This window comes from Staurois parvus, unplaced genomic scaffold (genome assembly GCF_062004578.1).
Source record: "Staurois parvus isolate SC_StPar_1 unplaced genomic scaffold, SC_StPar_1.0 ptg000059l, whole genome shotgun sequence".
Lineage (NCBI taxonomy): Eukaryota > Metazoa > Chordata > Amphibia > Anura > Ranidae > Staurois > Staurois parvus.
The window spans coordinates 6,604,642-6,624,438 of record NW_028317855.1 but is presented as its reverse complement, the minus strand read 5'-3'; the positions used below and the strand labels follow the sequence as shown (position 1 = coordinate 6,624,438).

Genomic DNA, 19,797 nt, shown 5'->3' with positions numbered 1-19,797 from the left:
TCCTTTGGTAATCCTCAGATTTCATGATGCCTTGCACACAGTCAAGGCACCCAGTGCCAGAGGCAGCAAAACAACCCCAAAACATCATTGAACCTCCACCATATTTTACCGTAGGTACTGTGTTTTGTTCTTTGTAGGCCTCATTCCGTTTTCGGTAAACAGTAGAATGATGTGCTTTACCGAAAAGCTCTATCTTGGTCTCATCTGTCCACAAGACGTTTTCCCAGAAGGCTTTTGGCTTACTCAAGTACATTTTGGCAAACTGTAGTCTTGCTTTTTTATGTCTCTGTGTCAGCAGTGGGGTCCTCCTGGGTCTCCTGCCATAGCGTTTCATTTCATTTAAATGTCGACGGATAGTTCGCGCTGACACTGATGCTCCCTGAGCCTGCAGGACAGCTTGAATGTCTTTGGAACATGTTTGGGGCTGCTTATCCACCATCCGGACTATTCTGCGTTGCAATCTTTCATCAATTTTCCTCATCCGTCCACGACCAGGGAGATTAGCTACAGTGCCATGGGTTGCAAACTTCTTGATAATGTTGCGCACTGTGGACAAAGGCAAATCTAGTTCTCTGGAGATGGACTTGTAACCTTGAGATTGTTGATATTTTGCCACAATTTTGGTTCTCAGGTCCTCAGACAGTTCTCGTCTCCTCTTTCTGTTGTCCATGCTTAGTGTGGCACAGACAGACACACAATGCAAAGGTTAAGTGAACGTCTCTCCTTTTTATCTGCTTTCAGGTGTGATTTCTATATTGCCCACACCTGTTACTTGCCCCAGGTGAGTTTACAGGAGCATCACATGCTTGTAACATTCTTATTTATCCGCAGTTGTGAAAGGGTGCCAATACTTTTGTCCAGCCCATTTTTGGAGGTTTGTGTGACATTATGTCGAATTTGCTTTCTTTCCTCCCTTTTTTTGTTTTGTCCCAATACACACAAAGGGAATAAACATGTGTATAGCAAAACATGTGTTAATGCAATACGTTTCGTGAGAAATACATGATTTCCTGGAGAAATATCAAGGGTGCCAACAATTTCGGCCATGACTGTAAATGCCACCCTATAATTAAAACACAATGTAAGATACATGAGCTTAATAAAAATAAGTGTGCCTTTTATATCTACCTAGATTTACAGTACTGTGCAAAAGTTTTAGGCAGTTATTAAATATGCTGGAACTATAGGCAAAACGTTTTTTTCATTTGGATAAAAGCAAGGGAGACTTATAACCTGCCAGATTTTTTTTCACCATCTGTGTCCCATTGTAAGAGATTTCCCTTCACTTCCTGTGCCAAAGCCAAACAGGAAGTGAGAAGAAATCCTCACAAATTAAGGGAATTCCTTGGGAACCCCCAGATCACCAGAACTAGTGTTCCTGTTGGAAGATTTCCCCTCTATTATTTTTGTGGGGACAACCCAAAATTTCAGATTTTCTTTTACTTTCAGGATAATGGTAAACCGGACAACTAGAGAGAGTGAATCTCCTTAGCAGGGACACACACAGCAATAAAAGCTGACAGGTGTTTTAATCCCTCCCCACTCCATGCAAAACTACAAAAAAAGTTTTGCCCTTAGTTATACTTTAAGATTGCTTTCAGAAACAAAAGTGTTAAAAGTTGATTTTTATCAATTACCAAAATGGAAAGTAAACAAACAGAAGAGAAAAGTATGTGATGCATACTAGCACATTATGTCTTTACCTTGCAGGGGATTTTTTTTTTTTTTATAGTGGACGCAGTTTACTACCACTTTAATGACATTAGCTGTATGTTTGGGGTCGTTGTCCTACTGCAGAATAATTTTGGGGCCAATCAAATGCCTCCCTGATGGTATGGCATGGTGAATAAGCATCTGCTAGTATTTCTCAGCATTCAGAACAACATTGATCCTGACCAAATCTTCAGCTCCATTTGCAGAAATGCAGCCCCACCATGATTCACTGTTGCCTGCAGACACTCATTGTTGTACCGCTCTCCAGCCCTTCGGCAAACAAACTGCCTCCAGCTACAGCCAAATATTTAACATTTTGACTCATCGGTCCAGAGTACCTGCTGCCATTTTTCTGCACCCCCAGTTCCTATGTTTTCATACATAGTTGAGTCACTAAGCCTTGTTTCCATGTTGGAGGTATGGCTTTTTGGCAGAAATTCTTCCATGATGACCACTTCTGGCCAGACTTCTCCAGACAGTAGATGGGTGTACCTGAGTCCAACTGGTTTCCACCAGTTCTGCGCTGATGGCACTGCTTGACTTCTTCTAATGCTGAAGGAAAATAAGAATGATGTGTCTTCCTTCTGCTGCATTATAGCGATTCTAAAGTTTGTAAAACAAAAAACAAAACATGTTATACTTACTTGCTCTATGCAATGGTCTTGCACAGATCAGACTCAACCCTCTTCTTTTTGGGTCCCCCGCCAGCGGTCCTGACTCCTCCCCCCTGCCAAGGGCCCCAATAACAAGCCTCTTGTTAAGAAGGGTACTTGAGCAGGCTCGCTCTCGAACCACACTCCTGTGAATGGACACTGTCTATTAACACAAACAGCGTGCCTTCGCCCCTGGCTGTGGTAAATAGCAGCAGGAGCCAATGGCTCTCACTGCTATGTCAGCCAATGAGGAGAGAAAGACCCAGGAAATCTATGGCTCTCATGCACATCGCTGGATCAAGATGGGGCTCAGGTAGGTATAACCACTTTAAATTTCCTTGGCTGATTACTGCGTTTACGGTCTTCAATGTTGCCCATTTCTTTGTGCTTCTTTGTTCGAAGCCAAGAGGTAGTCTCGCCAAATATTGATTTCATTTATATTTTTCTTCTGTTCTCTCTTTGCATTTTGTAAATTGACAAAAATAAACAACTAAACTATATATCTTTGAAAACATTCTTACTTTAAAGCATTTCTTCACACCAGCCTACAACGTTTGCATAGTACTGTATATCAACTTTTAAAACAATTCCTTAATTAGAGTAACTAACAACCACTAAATCTGGATTCCTTGCCCAGGGTAAATGGACCAAAAAAAATATTTACAAACCAACTTCATGATAATTAGATATACACCTAGCATTACTCCGCTGCCTAGTTCTGCACTGTCAGCATTACCCCACTCAGCCTAGTTATGCACTGCCTTCCTCCCTGCCCCCCAGACTGGTCCTGTACTTACAAAATCCACCCCCAGCCTGCTGTGCCCAAATCAAGTAAAATTTTGAGTTGCAAAACATCTGGAGCTCAACAGTTTAGGTCATGTGACCCGTAAAAAGCTGACATCTTCCTAGTAAGCTGTGTCTGGGTAGAGGAGATAAACAAAAGATATTCACAGTGTCATGCAGGCAGGAAGACGACTGAAGGAATTCAAGCTTCATTTACAGAAAGACCCTGTATAAATTATGTAATGCATGTGAAACAAGAAAAGCTGGAGAAAGGCTTGTGCCATTTCTATCAAAATACCTTCTAAACTGAGGTATGTCTGTTTCTGTGGGTGTGGGCATAAAAGTTCTGTAAAAGCAATTCACCTTAAAAATGCATAGAACCTCTAACACAAGCTGGTTTTAATTAGTGGTGCACCAAAATGAAAATTTTGGTGCCTAAACCAGAAACCGAATTATATGCGCAAGTGTGGGTGGGAAGGCTCAAATTTCTTTTTTAGTAGTTTTTTTTTTTTGTAACTTTAATGTGTATTTTTTATATATTTTTTAATTTATGATTTTATTGCTTTCACATAGGGGATCAATAGTCCCCTAGGTGATAGCATGAGTAACAGGTCCTCTCTGTAGGGGGGAGGGGGTGGGGGGCAGTGCGTGCAAGGAGGGGGCGAGAGAGGAGCAGTGTATACAGTGAGGGAGCAGCGTATACATTCATGCTCCCTCACTGGCTACCCTATATGTCACTGCTGGTTTTTAAATATAATTACCAGCTTTTTTTTCCCCCTTTACTATATCTCTGAGAATGAGCTGTCATTCTCTCCTCCACTAGGGAAACTAAGGGACAGGGTCACTGGGTAATGTCATTGGGTGACCCCGCCCCTTAGTATATATAATTACCAGCTTTTTTTTCCCCCTTTACTATATCTCTGAGAATGAGCTGTCATTCTCTCCTCCACTAGGGAAACTAAGGGAAAGGGTCACTGGGTAATGTCATTGGGTGACCCCGCCCCTTAGTTTCCCTTAGCGGCGGACAAAATGGCAGCTCATTCTCAGAGCTATAGTGAAGGGAAAAAAGCCAGTAATTGCATTTAAAAACAATTTTGGTGTTTAAATGTAATTCCTGGCTTTTTTTTCTACATTATAGCTCTGAGAATAAGCTGTCATTCACGCCCCCGCTAAAGGAAACAAGGGGTGGAGTCACCGGGTAAAATCACTGGGTAACCCTGCCCCTTAGCGGGGGGGAAAATGAAAGTTCATTCTTGGAGCTATAGTGAAGAAAAAGAAAAAAGCTGGTAACATACCACTAAATATCACATCTGGTTTTTAAATGCAATTACCAGCTTTTTTTTTCCCCTTCACTAAAGATCCAAAAATGAGCTGTCATTCTCACCGCCGCTAACGGAAACTAAGTGGCGGGGTCACCCAGTGACATTACCCAGTGACCCCGCCCCTAGTTTCTGTTAGCAGAGGAGAGAATGACAGCTCATTCTCGGATATATTATGAAGGGGAAAAAAAAGCTGGGAATTGCATTTAAAAACCAGACGTGATATTTAGTGGTATCTCACTATACACACTGCTCCTTTCCTGCCATTCTTCCCCCCCCCCCCCATATGCAGTACACACAGCCTCCTATCGGCACCTGTATCAGCTAACATTTTCCTATCGACAAAATGCCAATAGGGCTATTTTCGGCCATCAAAATTTTGGTGAATCCCTAGTTTTAATGGCATTCTGCAGTTATCAGGTATTCACCAGTCTTTTACAGATTCAAAATGATAAATTATAATCTGAATAGTCGTTCAGCGTTACTGCACTTTGCATATTATTATCATTGTTTGTCTTACTAAACAAATTCATTATATGTATGCTCAAGCTAAGAAAGTACAGGAATAGAAAAAATGTGTATGTCTACCTGTTTTGATGATATCACTTAATTCATACAAGAGTAATTTATTGTCACCGCCAGCATCTAGCCTTTGTTCCATGTAACTGTTCAGCTCATAAACCACTCCTTGCATATTTGTATCCTGATACTGCTAAGGAAAGTGGAGAAATAAATGTTACAACATGATTAAAAGAACAAAACAAAGGGATATACATTGATCCTCATAACATCTGGCTATCCAATATATGTTTTTATAGCCATAGAAGACCCACATAGCATACAACGGGTAAAAGAAGTATTGAACATGTCACCATTTTTCTAAGTAAATATATTTCTAAAGGCGCTACTGACATGAATGTTTCACAAAATATCAGTAACAACCCATGCAATCCACAAAAACAAAGAAACCAAAACAAATAAGTTCAGATATTAAGTTATGTGTAATAAAATGGAATGACACAGGGAAAAAGTATTGAACCCATGAAGAAAAGGAGGTGCAAGAAGGCATGGAAAGCCAAAGCACCAGCTGAAATCTATCAGTAATTAGAAAACTATCCTGCCCCTTGCCAGTGCAAATTATTATCAGCTGGTTCAGTCTCAACTGATGGCCTATAAAAAGGTGTCTCATTACCAAGATGTCGCACAAGAAACATCTCATGATGGGTAAATCAAAGAACGCTCTCAAAATATTTGCAACATTATTGTTGCAAAACATACTGATTGCATTGGTTACAGAAGGATTTCTCAACTTTTGAATGTTTCAGTAAGCACTGTTGTGGTGCTTACAGGTGCTCTGAGCTCAGAGGAGTGAAAAGAATTATCAGAAGAGTTGTCCAAGAGCCAAGGACCACTTGTGGAGAGCTTCAGAAAGACCAGGAATTAGCAGGTACAATTGTTTCAAAGAAAACAGTAAGTAATGGCCTCAACCGCCATGGCCTGTATGCACGATCACCATGCAAGACTACATTGCTGAAGAAAAATCATGTTGAAGCTTGTTTACTTTGCTGAACAACATTTAGACAAGCCTGTGAAATACTGGCAGAATATAATCTGGTCAGCTGAGACCAAAATTGAACTCTTCGGATGCATGTTTGAGAGCAAATGGCACTGCACATCACCCCAAAAACACCATACCCACAGTGTTGGGAGTGGGAACATCATCACTGAAGGAAATATTAAGGGAAAAATGTATCAAGGCATCCTTGATAAAAATCTGCTGCCATCTACCATGATGATGAAGGTAAAACAAGGGTGGACATTTCAGCAACACAATGATCACAAACACAAAGAAAACTCTCAATTGGGTTCAACGAAAGAAAATAAAGCTGCTAGAATAGCCCAGCCAATCGCCTGACTTGAATCCAATAGAAAATCTATGGAAAGAACTAAAGATCAGAGTTCTAAGAAGAGGCCTACGGAACATTCAAGATTTGAAGATGGTTTGTGTAAAAATGGGCCAAATTCACACCTGAGCAATGTATGTGACTAGTTTCTCCATACAGGAGGCATCTTGAAGCGGTCATTACCAACAAAGGATTTTGTACATAGCATTAAATAAATTTCAGCTAGTGTGTTCAATACATTTTCCCAGTGTCATTCTATTTTATTACATTTAACTTAATTTCTGAATTTGTTTTTGACTCTTTGTATGTATGGATTGCATGGGTTACCAACACGTGGTGAAAATGTCATGTCACCAGCACCTTTAGAAATATATTTGCCGAGAAAAATGGTGACATGTTCAATACTTATTTTACCTGCTGTATGTTAACTGTCAGCTACTATGAAATTATTAAAGGTTTGCAAAGTCGATTGATTGTCAAAAGAGGAAAACTTACCCGTGCAACATTAAAAGGACAACTATTCTGAACCTAAAATCATTTAAGTTCATAGAATTATATAGAATAGGAATGAATGAGTCATTCAGAATTCTCCCTGCAAGCAATTTGCTGATCTGAGATGCAAAACATGCTTGGCTGGTGAAACTCTACAGTGTATATCTGCAATATTAGCAATCAATGTTTCTCTATACTTTAGAGAACTAAGAAAGAGTGAATAATAAAGATGAGAAACAGGGTGAAGCAAATGACACTGCTGTTGAAGAACTGCAGCAGGAAGACACCATGTCACTGGCTTGGGTTACAGAAAAGCTAACCCTGTTGGTAACAAGCAAAAGCTTCCTTTTTTTGTTTGTTTTTTTTTTTTTTATACAGACACCATTTGTTATATTTGCTGTAAATATTGCAAAAAATGGCCTACTACATAGGATTACAGAAACTTTAAACTGAAATAAGTGTGGTTTTAGCATTCTTTCTGAATAATATATTAATGCAGAGAATAGTACAAGAGAGAAGTATATAGACCAGTCTTTCTCGATCAGGCTTCTTCAAAACGTTGCTAAGGGTTACTTAAGCAGCAACTAAGCTGTTAGCATAGTGAACCGAACTCCTGCCTGGTGGTGCCTGCATAGCCTAGCACGTCACTCAGCACAACCAGCTGTGTAAAGACAAGTAACCATCATAGCAAGGGGGGCATTTTTCACTGACCAACATCATAAAAGGTACTGTAACTAAAAATATCTGATACTGAAGCGCCACACCACTGGTTAAATCATCCACATATAGATTTACTCTAATGTATGAAATAAAAATAGAAGGTTTAACACAACCAACACATTTTGCAGGGACAGACAATGCCCCCTCTACCAAGGCATAAGGTGTAAAATTAATATACTGTAAAGTTTCATACAGAACATGAATAAAAACAGTTTAATGTGTAAAAACATTACTAGCAGTAACTCTGAAAACATGACTCAAAAATGAAGTAAAAAATAAAAACCTACTTAAAAAAAATATACAAATTCAAAATGCCAGTTGTGTATACTTTTATCTACTAGTATTATAATAATCATTATTATTGACAATTACTAGTAGAAAGATCATCATACAATGTTGATAGAATTCAAATGAGCATTAAAATGGTACTAAAGTGAAGACGCTTTATTCTCAGAGCCTTCTAATCACACTACAAACCAAGGAAATTGTGGATACTTTTGGGTGTAAAAGTTACCAGCAAAGAATCCATTGGAAATGTCAAGTTCAAACAACACAGCAACACCACTGAATAGGTAGCACCAGTAGGATTAATCCTAGGGTCAAATTTGAGATCACCTACTAAAGGTTTGTTATGCATTCCCGCATGCATAAATATATTTGTTACCTTTTAAGCTTTTTGTTTAGAGAAGGATTATACACATGACTCCATACACAGTTTCTACTACTGTGCATAGAGAGCAGTGTACAGATGGGGGACAAAAGTGAGGGACAGTTGTTGTGAAGTTCAATGACAAACAATAAAATGACCAGGCCTGGAAATCTGTAACTCTGTTAACGTCTTGCTGCCCACGACACATGTGCAGTGGCAAAATGGTAGGCTTTAACACCCACATACCACATACAACTGAGAGTGTGCCTGAGAGTGTCAAAGGCAGCTCTTGGTCTCCACTAACGATCAGTACCTGGCAGGACCGGCTCCCGATCATGGGACCACCGTGACAGCCAAACACAGTGGTCACACAATCTTTAATCCTTCCAAACCCCCTGATGTGCAGATCCTGTTTAGGGCTGGGCAAACGGGGCTAGGTCACACTTTCTGCTTATCTTGTTTTGGTGATAATGAAATCTTTTAGCACAGCACAGGCAGGGATAATTTTGGCATGCACAGATCCCCAGCCCCTTACAAACAGAGAGCACCAAGTCCTGGAGTTTCCAGAAAAAAGAATTTTTAAAAATGTGAGCTTCAATTTTTAAACAGTTTTTTTTCTTTTAATTATGCTATGTGACTGGGATCATGTCAAAAATATAAAAGTAGGTATCATCTCAATTTGGCTGCAAAGTGAAAATACAGTTTAAAGGTGGCACTTTTCCACTGAACACCAAGGTAAAGGGACGTTGGGCACAATTCACTAAAGCTTATTGCATGAGTTAAGTCAGTCACATGACCACATATTGCATGCGATACTGAAAATGCCAATTCACTATTGCTAGTAGGTGGTATTTACCGAAAACAGCAAAAACACCCGGTAAATACCTCATAAAAAGACCTTAAAGTCAAATCACAAAAGGAAATAAATAATTAAATGCATACAGAAATTAAGTAGTGGTCCAGGCATGCAGTATGTACTGTATCTGTCAGTACTGTCATGGGTTGTTAAGGAATGGGTGGCAGCGGAGTCTTTAACAACCTATGAGTCATCAGCTGCCAGTGGGGTTCCCCACTGTCAGCTGAATTTAAAAAAAAAAATAAAAATTTGCTGACAAAAAATAAAATAAAACACTAGCATGGGGCCCCCCTCAAAATCCATACCAAACCCTTATCCGAGCATGCAGCCCGGCAGGTCTGCAGGCGGGGGCTTATCCGAATCTGGAAGCCCCCAGATCCTAGACCCCCCCCCATATGAATGAGTATGGTGATGTCACAGAGTGTCCCCGCCCCTTACATTTTAAGAACTGTCAAGCCAGCGAAGCAGTCAGACGGCAGGAGCCAACGTTGAGAGCGGAGCTTTTTTTTTTCTTTTTTCGGGTAGTGGCAGCAGGCATCGTGATTGACGTTGGATCTACTTTGGGAGACATTGTTTTATTTTCCTTCTTTTAATAAAGGATTTGTCAAAGACTGTCTTCTGTCTTTTTTCACACTACACTTTTTTTTGTGAATGGGTAGTGTGGTACCATGTACCCAATACTCATACATATGTTTTTTATTCTACCAATAAAACCCTGCTACACTATCAAAGCTTCTGGCCTGTGGCTCCTTTTCTTTCACTGAGGGAGCCCGGGCCCTTTTTTGAAGGTGGCTATATATATCCTGTTCTTCTGCTGGCTGATATCCCTGGTTAACACCTCATTTGGCTGCTGCTGCTGTCTGTGGATTTCCTACCTTTGCCTGTCCTGGGAGATATGACACCTAGTGGCAAGTTTGGAGATGACAACTACCTATCCAGTGACCTACTTCCAGAGTACTAGGAGTAGGTCTTAATTACTCCATGCTTCATTTGCATATGTATCCGGTTAGTGCAATCTACTCTCAGTTTATCACCACAAGAGTCACGAACATTCCAGTCTTCCAGACGCTGATTTATCACAGAAGTCACGTTAATACGTTATGTTAACCTAGAAGCTTCATAATTTATCGGACTTTTTAGCATTGGGGATTTACTCATTTATCTTTAGCGCTGCATATTTTTACCATTTATGTACCACTTGAAGTTTTAGAGGTTTACTTCCTATGTCAGCTGCTAGCCATCCCTTTCTTCACTGACACCTAGCGCTTGGTTTATTTATCTTTTCATTGCTCAAGTCAGTTTGTCCCCTATGTTTCATATCATGGATTATGACAGATGTTGGTTCTAATTCAGAGTTCGCCCGACGATCCCTCCCTAAACAGAGTATTGGTCAGTTACTCAGAGCCACCCCCCCTGCTGGGGGACTTTAAAAAACAGGCTAGCAGGCCTAAAGAGTTAGTTGAAGACATCTCCTATCTTTCCATCGTAACAGCGGGAGATAAAAAACCCTTTCGCTCTGCAACTTGGATCTGCTTACCTCAAAGGCTTAAATGGCAAGTAACTTAAACCTTTAACTTCTCCCTGTTATCTCCTTGCTGTGCTATGGTCCTTTGTTTGTATGTATATATATATATATATATATATATATATATATATATATATATATATATATATATATATATATCGTAGTTACATCTTTTTTCTGTAAATATTTTATTGCACCTGTATTGCACCTGTATGGTGACCGTATTGGACAGGCGACTTTTCAACCATTACAGTGTATATTTGATAAAGAGAGTTTCCACTTTCTCTGTACAAAAGGGGTGGTGGCAGTGTGAAGGGTTAGTTGCATAATTAACCCGAACCAGTAACAATATATATATAGAGAGAGAGAGACATATAGCAACAGCTCCTTCCTTTTCCTACTTTCCTATTCTATCTTTGCTTGCAATTATGCCTGGTGTAGCAGAATACAAGAAAATAAGCAAAGGTGACTTGAAGGCAGAATGTACCTCACGAGGATTGGACATCGGTCGCTAAATTGGTGAAGATTTGATTAGTCATCTAGTGGAGTATGATATCTGAGCAGATCAGAACTCGGGGGAACTTGAACCTGAAGGGGTTCCCGCTACCCACATTTCCAGTGGCTCAGAGACGGCCTCACAGGATGGGCATACAGAGTCTGACACCAGAAGATCACCGAGTGGTATTGTCACACCACCACCTGAGCGGGCCAGCACCGGAGTGCCTGTAACCAGCAGAGACTCTCCTCAGATGCAGGAAGTCCTGAAACGCCTCATGGAGACAGATCTTGAGGTATACCTGCGGTTCCTGGAACGCCAGGCTGACAGAGAAACTGCGGAACACCAAGCAGCGGCTGACAGAGAAGCTGCGGAACGTCAGGCTGACCGAGCGGCGGTGCAGAGGGAAGCTGATCGTCGGCACGAACTGGAGATAGCAAGGCTCCAGCAGCGACCGGGTCAGAACCTCGGGGCCCTAGATCACAGGAACGCCACTCTTTCTGTGGGCGCAGCCAAGTTTCCAGTGATGGAAAAGGAGAGTGACATTGACACGTACTTATTGTCGTTTGAAAAAACGTGCCGTCAGTACCATGTGCCCCAAACACAATGGGCTCCGTACCTGACACCAGGGCTACGAGGCAAGGCCCTGGATGCGTTTGTTGAAATGCCAGAGGGGCAGGACAACGACTATGAAGCCTTAAAAGATGCCATCATCGGGAAGTACCAGATGACCCCGGAAGTGTACCGCAAGCGGTTCCGGTCCATGCAGAAGGGACCTGGGGACCTGGGGACTCTTACACGGATGTGGCAAGTCGCTTACGCACCACATTCCGACAGTGGACTAAGGGGCTGAAAGCTGATTCCTATGAGTCTTTGGAAGATCTCACGATACGAGATCAACTCTTGCACATTTGCCCGGCAGACTTCAGACAGTTCGTCTTGGAGAGGGAGCCAGCATCTACTAAAGCTGCAGCAGACCTGGCAGATACCTTTGTCCATACACGGGTGTTTGACCCTCGCAAGGCTCCTCCAAACGGCTGGAAGGGGGGAAAAGCGCCCCTAGCAACCTCTCCTACTTCGGTGAGTCAAGCTTCCCCACCGTCCACACCTGCAGCGCTTGGAGCCAAGCCATCCCTGCCTGACACCCGCAGATGTTTCACCTGTGGGAAAACTGGACATCTCAGGACGCAGTGTCCTGAGCAAAAGCAAACGACATCATCTGGCCAGCCGGCCAGTAACTCTTCTTTGGTGCTGTTCGTTCACAGGAAGATGCGGGTAACCCCCGCCAACTTGCAGGAAGTTACCATGGGCAACCGGTCTGTAACTGATTTCCGGGACACCGGGGCAGAAGTCACCTTGATCCAGCCAGAGCTGATTGAGCCAAGGAACCTCATCCCAGGAAAGTTCCTTACCCTCACAGGAGTTGGGGGGACTCGTTCACGCATACCCAGTGCGAAGGTATTCCTAGATTGGGGTGCGGGAAGGGGGATGAGAGAGGTGGGGGTCTTGGATGAAATTCCCACACCTGTTTTGTTGGGTGCTGACCTGGGCACTCTTGATTCGTATTATGCCCCTGCCGAGAATACCCGGAAGGGCCCCCTGGAACTCTGGACAAGCCAAGGTTCTGTGGCAGATATTGGAGTAATGTCTGGGCCACCGGTGGATGGACAGAGGGAGGGAATGGAGTGGGGCTACAGGATTCTCCATTAGCTGGAGAACAAGAAGAAATCTCCTTGCCTGGGGAGGTATCGAACTCATGTGTCATTAATATTATAAACGTGACTGTTGATAATGGTGGAGATGACAATGGGGGTGATATTAATAATGTCAGTAACATTGATAGAAATGTCATTGATAATGTTTGTATTGTTGACGGCAATGTTGGTAACGCTAACAATGATTATGATATTCATGATGAAACAAAGGATGCATTTTCAGTGTTGGGGGTCACCCACAGTGCTGCACAGGGGGCCGAGGTGCAGTCTCTGGGGGCTGAGCAAAGGAATGGTCTGGATAGGCCTGTCCCTTGCCCAGGCTCAAAAGATTGGCTCCGAAGCTGCTGGCAATGCCTCTGATAGATGGTGTCTGGATCCAGGAGGTGCAGGCTGACTGGGGCACAGAGACCAAGGGAATGGCACAGTCAGGAATCCAGGGGTCAGCTGGAGTCTGGGCATCCCCGGTAGTCTTGGTCCTCAAGCATGATACGATGACCAGGCTTTCTGAGGGCCATGGAAAACTGAACGCCAGCCCTGTGGTTGTGGCCTACCCCATGCCCGGGAGCCATGAGGACATGGAGCATCCGGAGGGTGCCTGCTGTTTTACCATCATGGACCTGAGCAGGGGGTATGGGCCACCTTGTCTAACCCAGCAGGCTCCAGATGAGCCAGCCTTCACTACCCCATGTGGCTTGCTTGAATCCATGGGAAAGCTAGTTCGGGTTGAGAACGCACCAACCTCCTCACCAGGGGTCAGGAATGGCCCGCAATGCTGAGCGGAACAGGATGCAGTTGCCCACTTTGGGGGCCTTGCGGTGTTCGGCCCTGTCTGGGGAGGGCAACTTGAGCCCCTGTCACTAGTCAGGAACCAACCGCCCGCGCCTAGTCTGACAGTGGAAAAGGTAACGGTCAGAGGGGCATATCAGTGGTTCAGTTGGGGAACACCCCGGTAAGAAGAGATCCTGTCAGGAATGGACTTGCCAATAATGGTGGGACTCGCCTGCCTTGTGGGCTGCAGTATCAGGGCTGGCCAGCGGGTGCTCTCAGCAATCAGAGACTCACCCCTGCAATCAGCCAAACACCTGAAGCTGATTGCAGGGGTTGTATTTAAGGAATGGCCAGACTCAGTCAGGGCCTTGGTGTGTGTTTTTCCATGGGCCCCTGTACCTTGTATCCTGTATTCCTGTTCCTGCCTGACTTGTTGCCGACCTTGCCTGATCCTGACCTCTGCTGACTTCTCCTGCTTGATCCCTGGCTTGTGACCCTGACCATTCTCTGCCCGACCCTCTGTACCGCGCTGCCCGTGAGTTACTGAACCCAGCTTGTGACCGCGACCACTCTCCCGCCTGTTCCTGGTACTCCGTTTGCCCGTCTGCTACTGACCCGGCCTGCCTGACTACTCTTTGTATTGTATGTATTGTTATCGGTGGGTGGTTTGGTTTGTTTGCACTGTGTTTATGTTTAGTTTGCACTGCGTTTCCCTGTGTCAGTCCACACACCTCTGGTCATACCTGGAGCCCTGACAGACCCCCAGAGGTCTGGGCATGGGGAGACAGAGGCAGTTGTGGCCTGGTCTGCTCCCCAGGCTAAAAAGCAGGTTACGTCAGTCGTGGGTGCAGCTGGCTACGGTAAGACGCCTGGATGCGACGATCATGGCTGAACTGGACCTGTGACTGACCTAGCAGACAGGAAACTGGAGGAACTGGTGTCCTGGATGCTAGCAGGTAACGAAGACTGTCCATCTTGGATGAAGGTACCTGTGGACACCACTGGGAGGCGAGGTCCAGAGTTCGCCTGTCCGGTTTCGGTGCACACAGATGCTACTACCTTCAAGCCAGATGTAGTCCTAAGCCTGAGGAAGAAGATAGGAGAGAGAAATCTCCTTCTCTACCTCGACAAGAAGCTACATATTAATATGTTAGCAAATGACACCCCTGAGCCGAAGTGTTTTGTGAGCAGGTGGGCACCCTGGCAGTTGCCACAGTATTCGGATAGCCACAGCCGACTGGTACCCACCCGTGACCACTCACTTGGTCGGCCCAGCAGTGTTGCAGGGGAGAACGGCTTCCTTTTCAGACGGAATTCGGTTCTCCCGCAGTGCAGCGGTACCAGGTCGACCCAAGGGGAACCTCTGGACAGAGGTCAGTTGCGTCAGGAAGGGAATTGTAGTTCCCTCCCATGCAACCACTTGAGGGGGAGGTGTCGCAAACTTGCGCTCAGAGATGGACACAGTGCAACCATTTTGTTAGGCACATCCATTTTGATAAGAGCATACATTTCTCCGTCAATCCTTTAATCTCCTTCCCCCTTCTATCCTGAGAGGCACAGTGACAGATGTGCGTGTGTTAAAAGTTGCTGGCAGGCTAGAGCAGCAGGGGGCCCAGAGCTACAAACGTCCCCCAGAGATACAGAGCCTGGCTGTCCAAGAACGTGTGTAAGCTCTCACCTCGTAACCGAGATAAGGTAGCTTTTTCCAGGAATTGAAAGAGATTGTAACCTCATAAAACCTAGCAGCTTAAGGTGACAGAATTAAATTAACATTCCTCAAGTCAGTTTGTCCCCTATGTTTCATATCATGGATTATGACAGATGTTGGTTCTAATTCAGAGTTCGCCCGACGATCCCTCCCTAAACAGAGTATTGGTCAGTTACTCAGAGCCACCCCCCCTTGCTGGGGGACTTTAAAAAACAGGCTAGCAGGCCTAAAGAGTTAGTTGAAGACATCTATCTTTCCATCGTAACAGCGGGAGATCAAAGACCCTTTCGCTCTGCAACTTGGATCTGCTTACCTCAAAGGCTGAAATGGCAAGTAACTTAAATCTTTAACTTCTCCCTGTTATCTCCTTGCTGTGCTATGGTCCTTTGTGTGTGTGTGTGTGTGTGTGTGTGTGTGTGTGTGTGTGTGTGTGTGTATATATATATATATATATATATATATATATATAAAAATAATCTTAGTTGCATCTTTTTTCTGTAAATATTTTATTGCACCTGTTTGACTCTTTTAGTAATAAATCTTTCTTTCTGAAAATGTTAAACTGTTTCTAAAGCGCTTAATTGTAATTTACGAATTCCTGCCTTTTGAAGAGGGAGGGGGGTGGAGCCTGACTATGACGGCACGGGAGAGCGCGCAGTAAGCACTCTCCGTTAGCCTTCCCTGGTTTATCCTCCCCAGGAGTCTCCGATAGAGAGACCAGCTGCATCGAGGGTGAGCGGTGACTCACCCGACTGGAGACGGTGCGTGGTGTCCGTGTCCCTGGAGACGGTCGGCTTCCTGGACCTGAGAGAGAGAGATCTGGCAGAGAGTTGGGAGAGGAACGCCTCGGGGCTCTCCTCTGACGTTCGGTGGAGGAGGAGTGGAGTTGCCGGGGAGACGGTCGGGCTGTCAGTCAGATAGCCTAGGAGCCAGGAGCCAGGAGAAAGCCGGCTTCGGAGGGGGAGTGAGGTTGTCAGGGAGACAATACTGAGACGGACGAGGCAGTGGAGCGGCACCGACACGTGGGCAGCCGCAGAGAAGCCTTGGGAGATCCGGGTGTGGGAGAGCTTGCCTGACATACAAACAAGTAGGAGAAGTGGAGGAGGTAAATCAACACACTCCTTTCACATTACATCATCTCCACCCTGTCTTCCTAAGACCTCAAAATCTCCCTGCTGCCATACCACTCCTGCATCATACTATTCCTATTGCCTGACACCACTGCTATAATAAGGCTAACCCTCTAAACTTCTATATCTTTCCCAATCTATAATCTAATATATATCAGTACATCGCCTCCAAAATAAGGACGTATCGGATGAGAAAGATAAGTGACTTGAGCTATATTGGACCACAGGAATCCCCCTAAGAACTTATAATGAGAAAAGAGGACTGCTTCTGGAGTGATATCCCAACGTGAAGGGTGAGTGAGGACCGTGGGCCTTCCTGCAGGTCTTATTCTATATTATATATTGGACCTATACAGTGGAGCCTTATATACATTGATTCCTCGTATTAGACTTTCAGATGACTATGGTAAGACTTTGCATTAATTATAAAATCTGAAAATAAAAGAGGGGATTCCTAGGGCGGGTCTGAAGATCGGGAGGAGTAGGTGTCCAGGAGAGCAACAAACAAGAGTAAAGGCTTTAAAAATAAAATGAAAGGTAAAAACATCAAAGGGAGTGGGCCTAAGAACTCACAAACTGGTACGATCAAGAAGTATGTGTCACAAGGAAATGTTACCCCAGAAAGATCTCAGGCAATAAATGAAAAAAATGAATTGGAAATAAGTCTGGATAATAGCCCGAGACTCTCCCTGGGCCCGGTATATAATAGCCAACAATTTATGGAAAGCCAGGATCTGAGAGATTGTGAAAGAGATATGCAAATACCTAATAAAAAAGAAATGGCGGAGATGTTTAAAGGCTTGGAAAAATCAATGAAGCATGAAATGGGGATGATTCGGGAAGAAATGGGACAATTGTTAACTAGAGTGGAAGAAATGGAGGAAAAAGTGCAAAATTATACCCAAACCATCCCAAAATTAGAAAAAAGGCTATTAGAAGATAGAAAAGAACAAAGGAGATTGCTCTATAGGATGGAAGAACAAGAAAATAGAGAAAGGAGAAATAATCTCAGAGTAAGAGGAGTCCCAGAACTATCACAGAGGGAAGATATAAAAGACTTAAAAGAGCTAATTGGCAAAATTTTGAACTCCATAATGGACAAAGTGGATGAGGAGATGTTTAAATTGGACGGAGTATACAGGATTGGAAAGTATCAACAAGACAAAGGGATAGAAAAACCAAGAGATATAATTGTTAAATTCCATAACTGCGGAGATAGAGAAGAGATATGGAAAAGATTAAAGGAAAAACAAATATTATATACGGAGAGAAAATTATTCAAATTTTTGCAGATTTAACACCAGAGACTCTGAGAAGGAAGAGATCACTGAAACCCCTATTAGAAGTGATGAAAAATCATAATGTGAAATACAGATGGGGCCGCGATACAAGTTTAATCGGGTGGAGGGATGGAATTACAGCTATCTTAAAATTTCCGGAAGATTTAGAAGACTTCTGTGATAAACTTGGACTGCAGAGACAAGCGATACCGGGTTGGGAAGTGGAAGAGGGAGAGTTGGACACGGGTAGATGGCAGTTGGTTAAAAGAGGAAATAGAGAGACAATAGATAAGGAGACATTGGGGAGGAGGGGGGGAAGGTGAGCGGTCATAGTTGGAGTCGAACCCCTGTAGAGGGATCAAAGGTGGAACATGATCCATAGGCAAAGGAGGCCTAGGAGGGGGAGGAGGTTGGGGAGGGGGGAGGAGGTTGGGGAGGGGGGAGGAGGTTGGGGAGGGGGGAGGGGAAAGGGGAGGGATATGGTGAGGGAGGGGGAGAAGGATGGTATAGGGGGAAATTTTTAAAAATACTCTGCATAGTGAGGAGATGTATACAAGACATATGGAAGATATAAAGTTTATAACCTACAATGTAAAGGGGTTGAACAGTCCTGGGAAGAGATTTAAGCTATTTAAGGAGTTGCAACATAGAGAAGCTTCGGTAGTTTTTTTACAGGAGACGCATTTTGAGATTAAGTCAAATATTAAATTAATCACTAGAAACTATTCAACATGGTTTTATGCAGACTCCCCAATTAAGAGAGCTAAGGGGGTGGCAATTGGGTTTGCTAAAAATGTAAGGTGGGAGGTAGAGGATAGAGTGACGGATCCTGAGGGGAGATTTTTGTTTTTGAAAGGTAGGTTGCAGGAAATAGAGTGTACAATAGCGAATATATACTGCCCAAATAAGAGACCTGAAGTATACCTGAAAGGGATACTAAGAAAGCTGATGGATTTTAAAAAGGGAAGATTGATAGTGGCGGGAGATCTGAACTTATGTTTAGACCCACAGATGGATACAACCTCTCGTGTGCAACGAGAGGGAGGTAGGTCTATGAAAATCTTAAAGAAGGAGATACATGAGGGCCAACTAGTGGACATATGGAGAATAACGCATGGAAAGGAAAGAGACTATACCTTCTTCTCTAATGCACACGAGACTTACTCGAGATTGGATTATATAATGGTAGATCATCAACTCAATGAGAGGGTGGTTAAAGTAGAAATAGAGACAATGACTATCTCAGACCATGCTCCAGTTATAATGAAGGTAAGATGGGGGAGGCAGTTGACAAGGGGGGTAGGATGGAGGTTAAATGAGGCCCTTTTATTAGATCAAGAGATCGATCAGCAGATCAGAAAAGAGATGGAAAGATACTTTCAAGAGAATGAAACAGGGGATGTATCAGTGGCCACTGTCTGGGAATCCCATAAGGTATATATTAGGGGTATATTGATCGCGCTAGGGACAAAAAAGAAAAAGGAAAGGAGTAAGAAACTGACAGGGCTCTTAAAAGAAATATACGACCTGGAACAGATCCATAAAAATAGAATAACAAGTGAGATAAGGCAGAAGGTATTAGGAAAGAAGAAGGAGTTGGAGATATTAATGGAAGAAGAAAGGAGGAGAGTACTCAATAAAGTAGCAGTAGAGAGGTATAGATGGGGAGATCGACCAGGAAAACACTTAATGAGAACCCTGAGAAAAAAGAAAAATAGAAATTATATAGAAAAAATAAGAAATCCCAAGGGAGAAATGGCTCACTCTACTAAAGAGATTGGGAAGGTATTCAAGGAATATTATAGCAAGCTGTATAATATTAATTCCCAGAATTTAGCAAATAATAGTGAAAATAAAAACAGAGAAAAAAGAAGGGCATATTTAAAAAATGCAGGACTACCAAAGATAGATGAAGATCTATTGAAATCCCTGGAGTTGGAAATTACACAGGAGGAAATAAAGATAGCGTTGAAAGATACTAAGGTGGGGAAAAGCCCTGGCCCAGATGGATATACCGTGAGGTATTATAAAAAATATAGTGAACTGTTAATACCTAAATTGAAGGAGTATATGAATGCCCTGGGTG

The 19,797-nt window shown here is 43.4% G+C and overlaps 1 protein-coding gene across 4 annotated transcripts in view; it reads right to left on the bottom strand.

The window, feature by feature from the left end:
• The window catches only part of PDE10A (phosphodiesterase 10A), a 619,526-nt gene that overhangs the window by 216,528 nt on the left and 383,201 nt on the right, over positions 1 to 19,797 (bottom strand). For 3 of the 4 annotated variants that reach the window (XM_089668592.1, XM_089668595.1, XM_089668594.1), the window contains one exon: positions 5,057 to 5,180. In XM_089668592.1, the coding sequence (XP_089524718.1) occupies positions 5,057 to 5,180 (124 nt within the window). The remainder of the gene's footprint in view (positions 1 to 5,056; positions 5,181 to 19,797) is intronic. The other variant, XM_089668593.1, reaches the window with a different exon arrangement.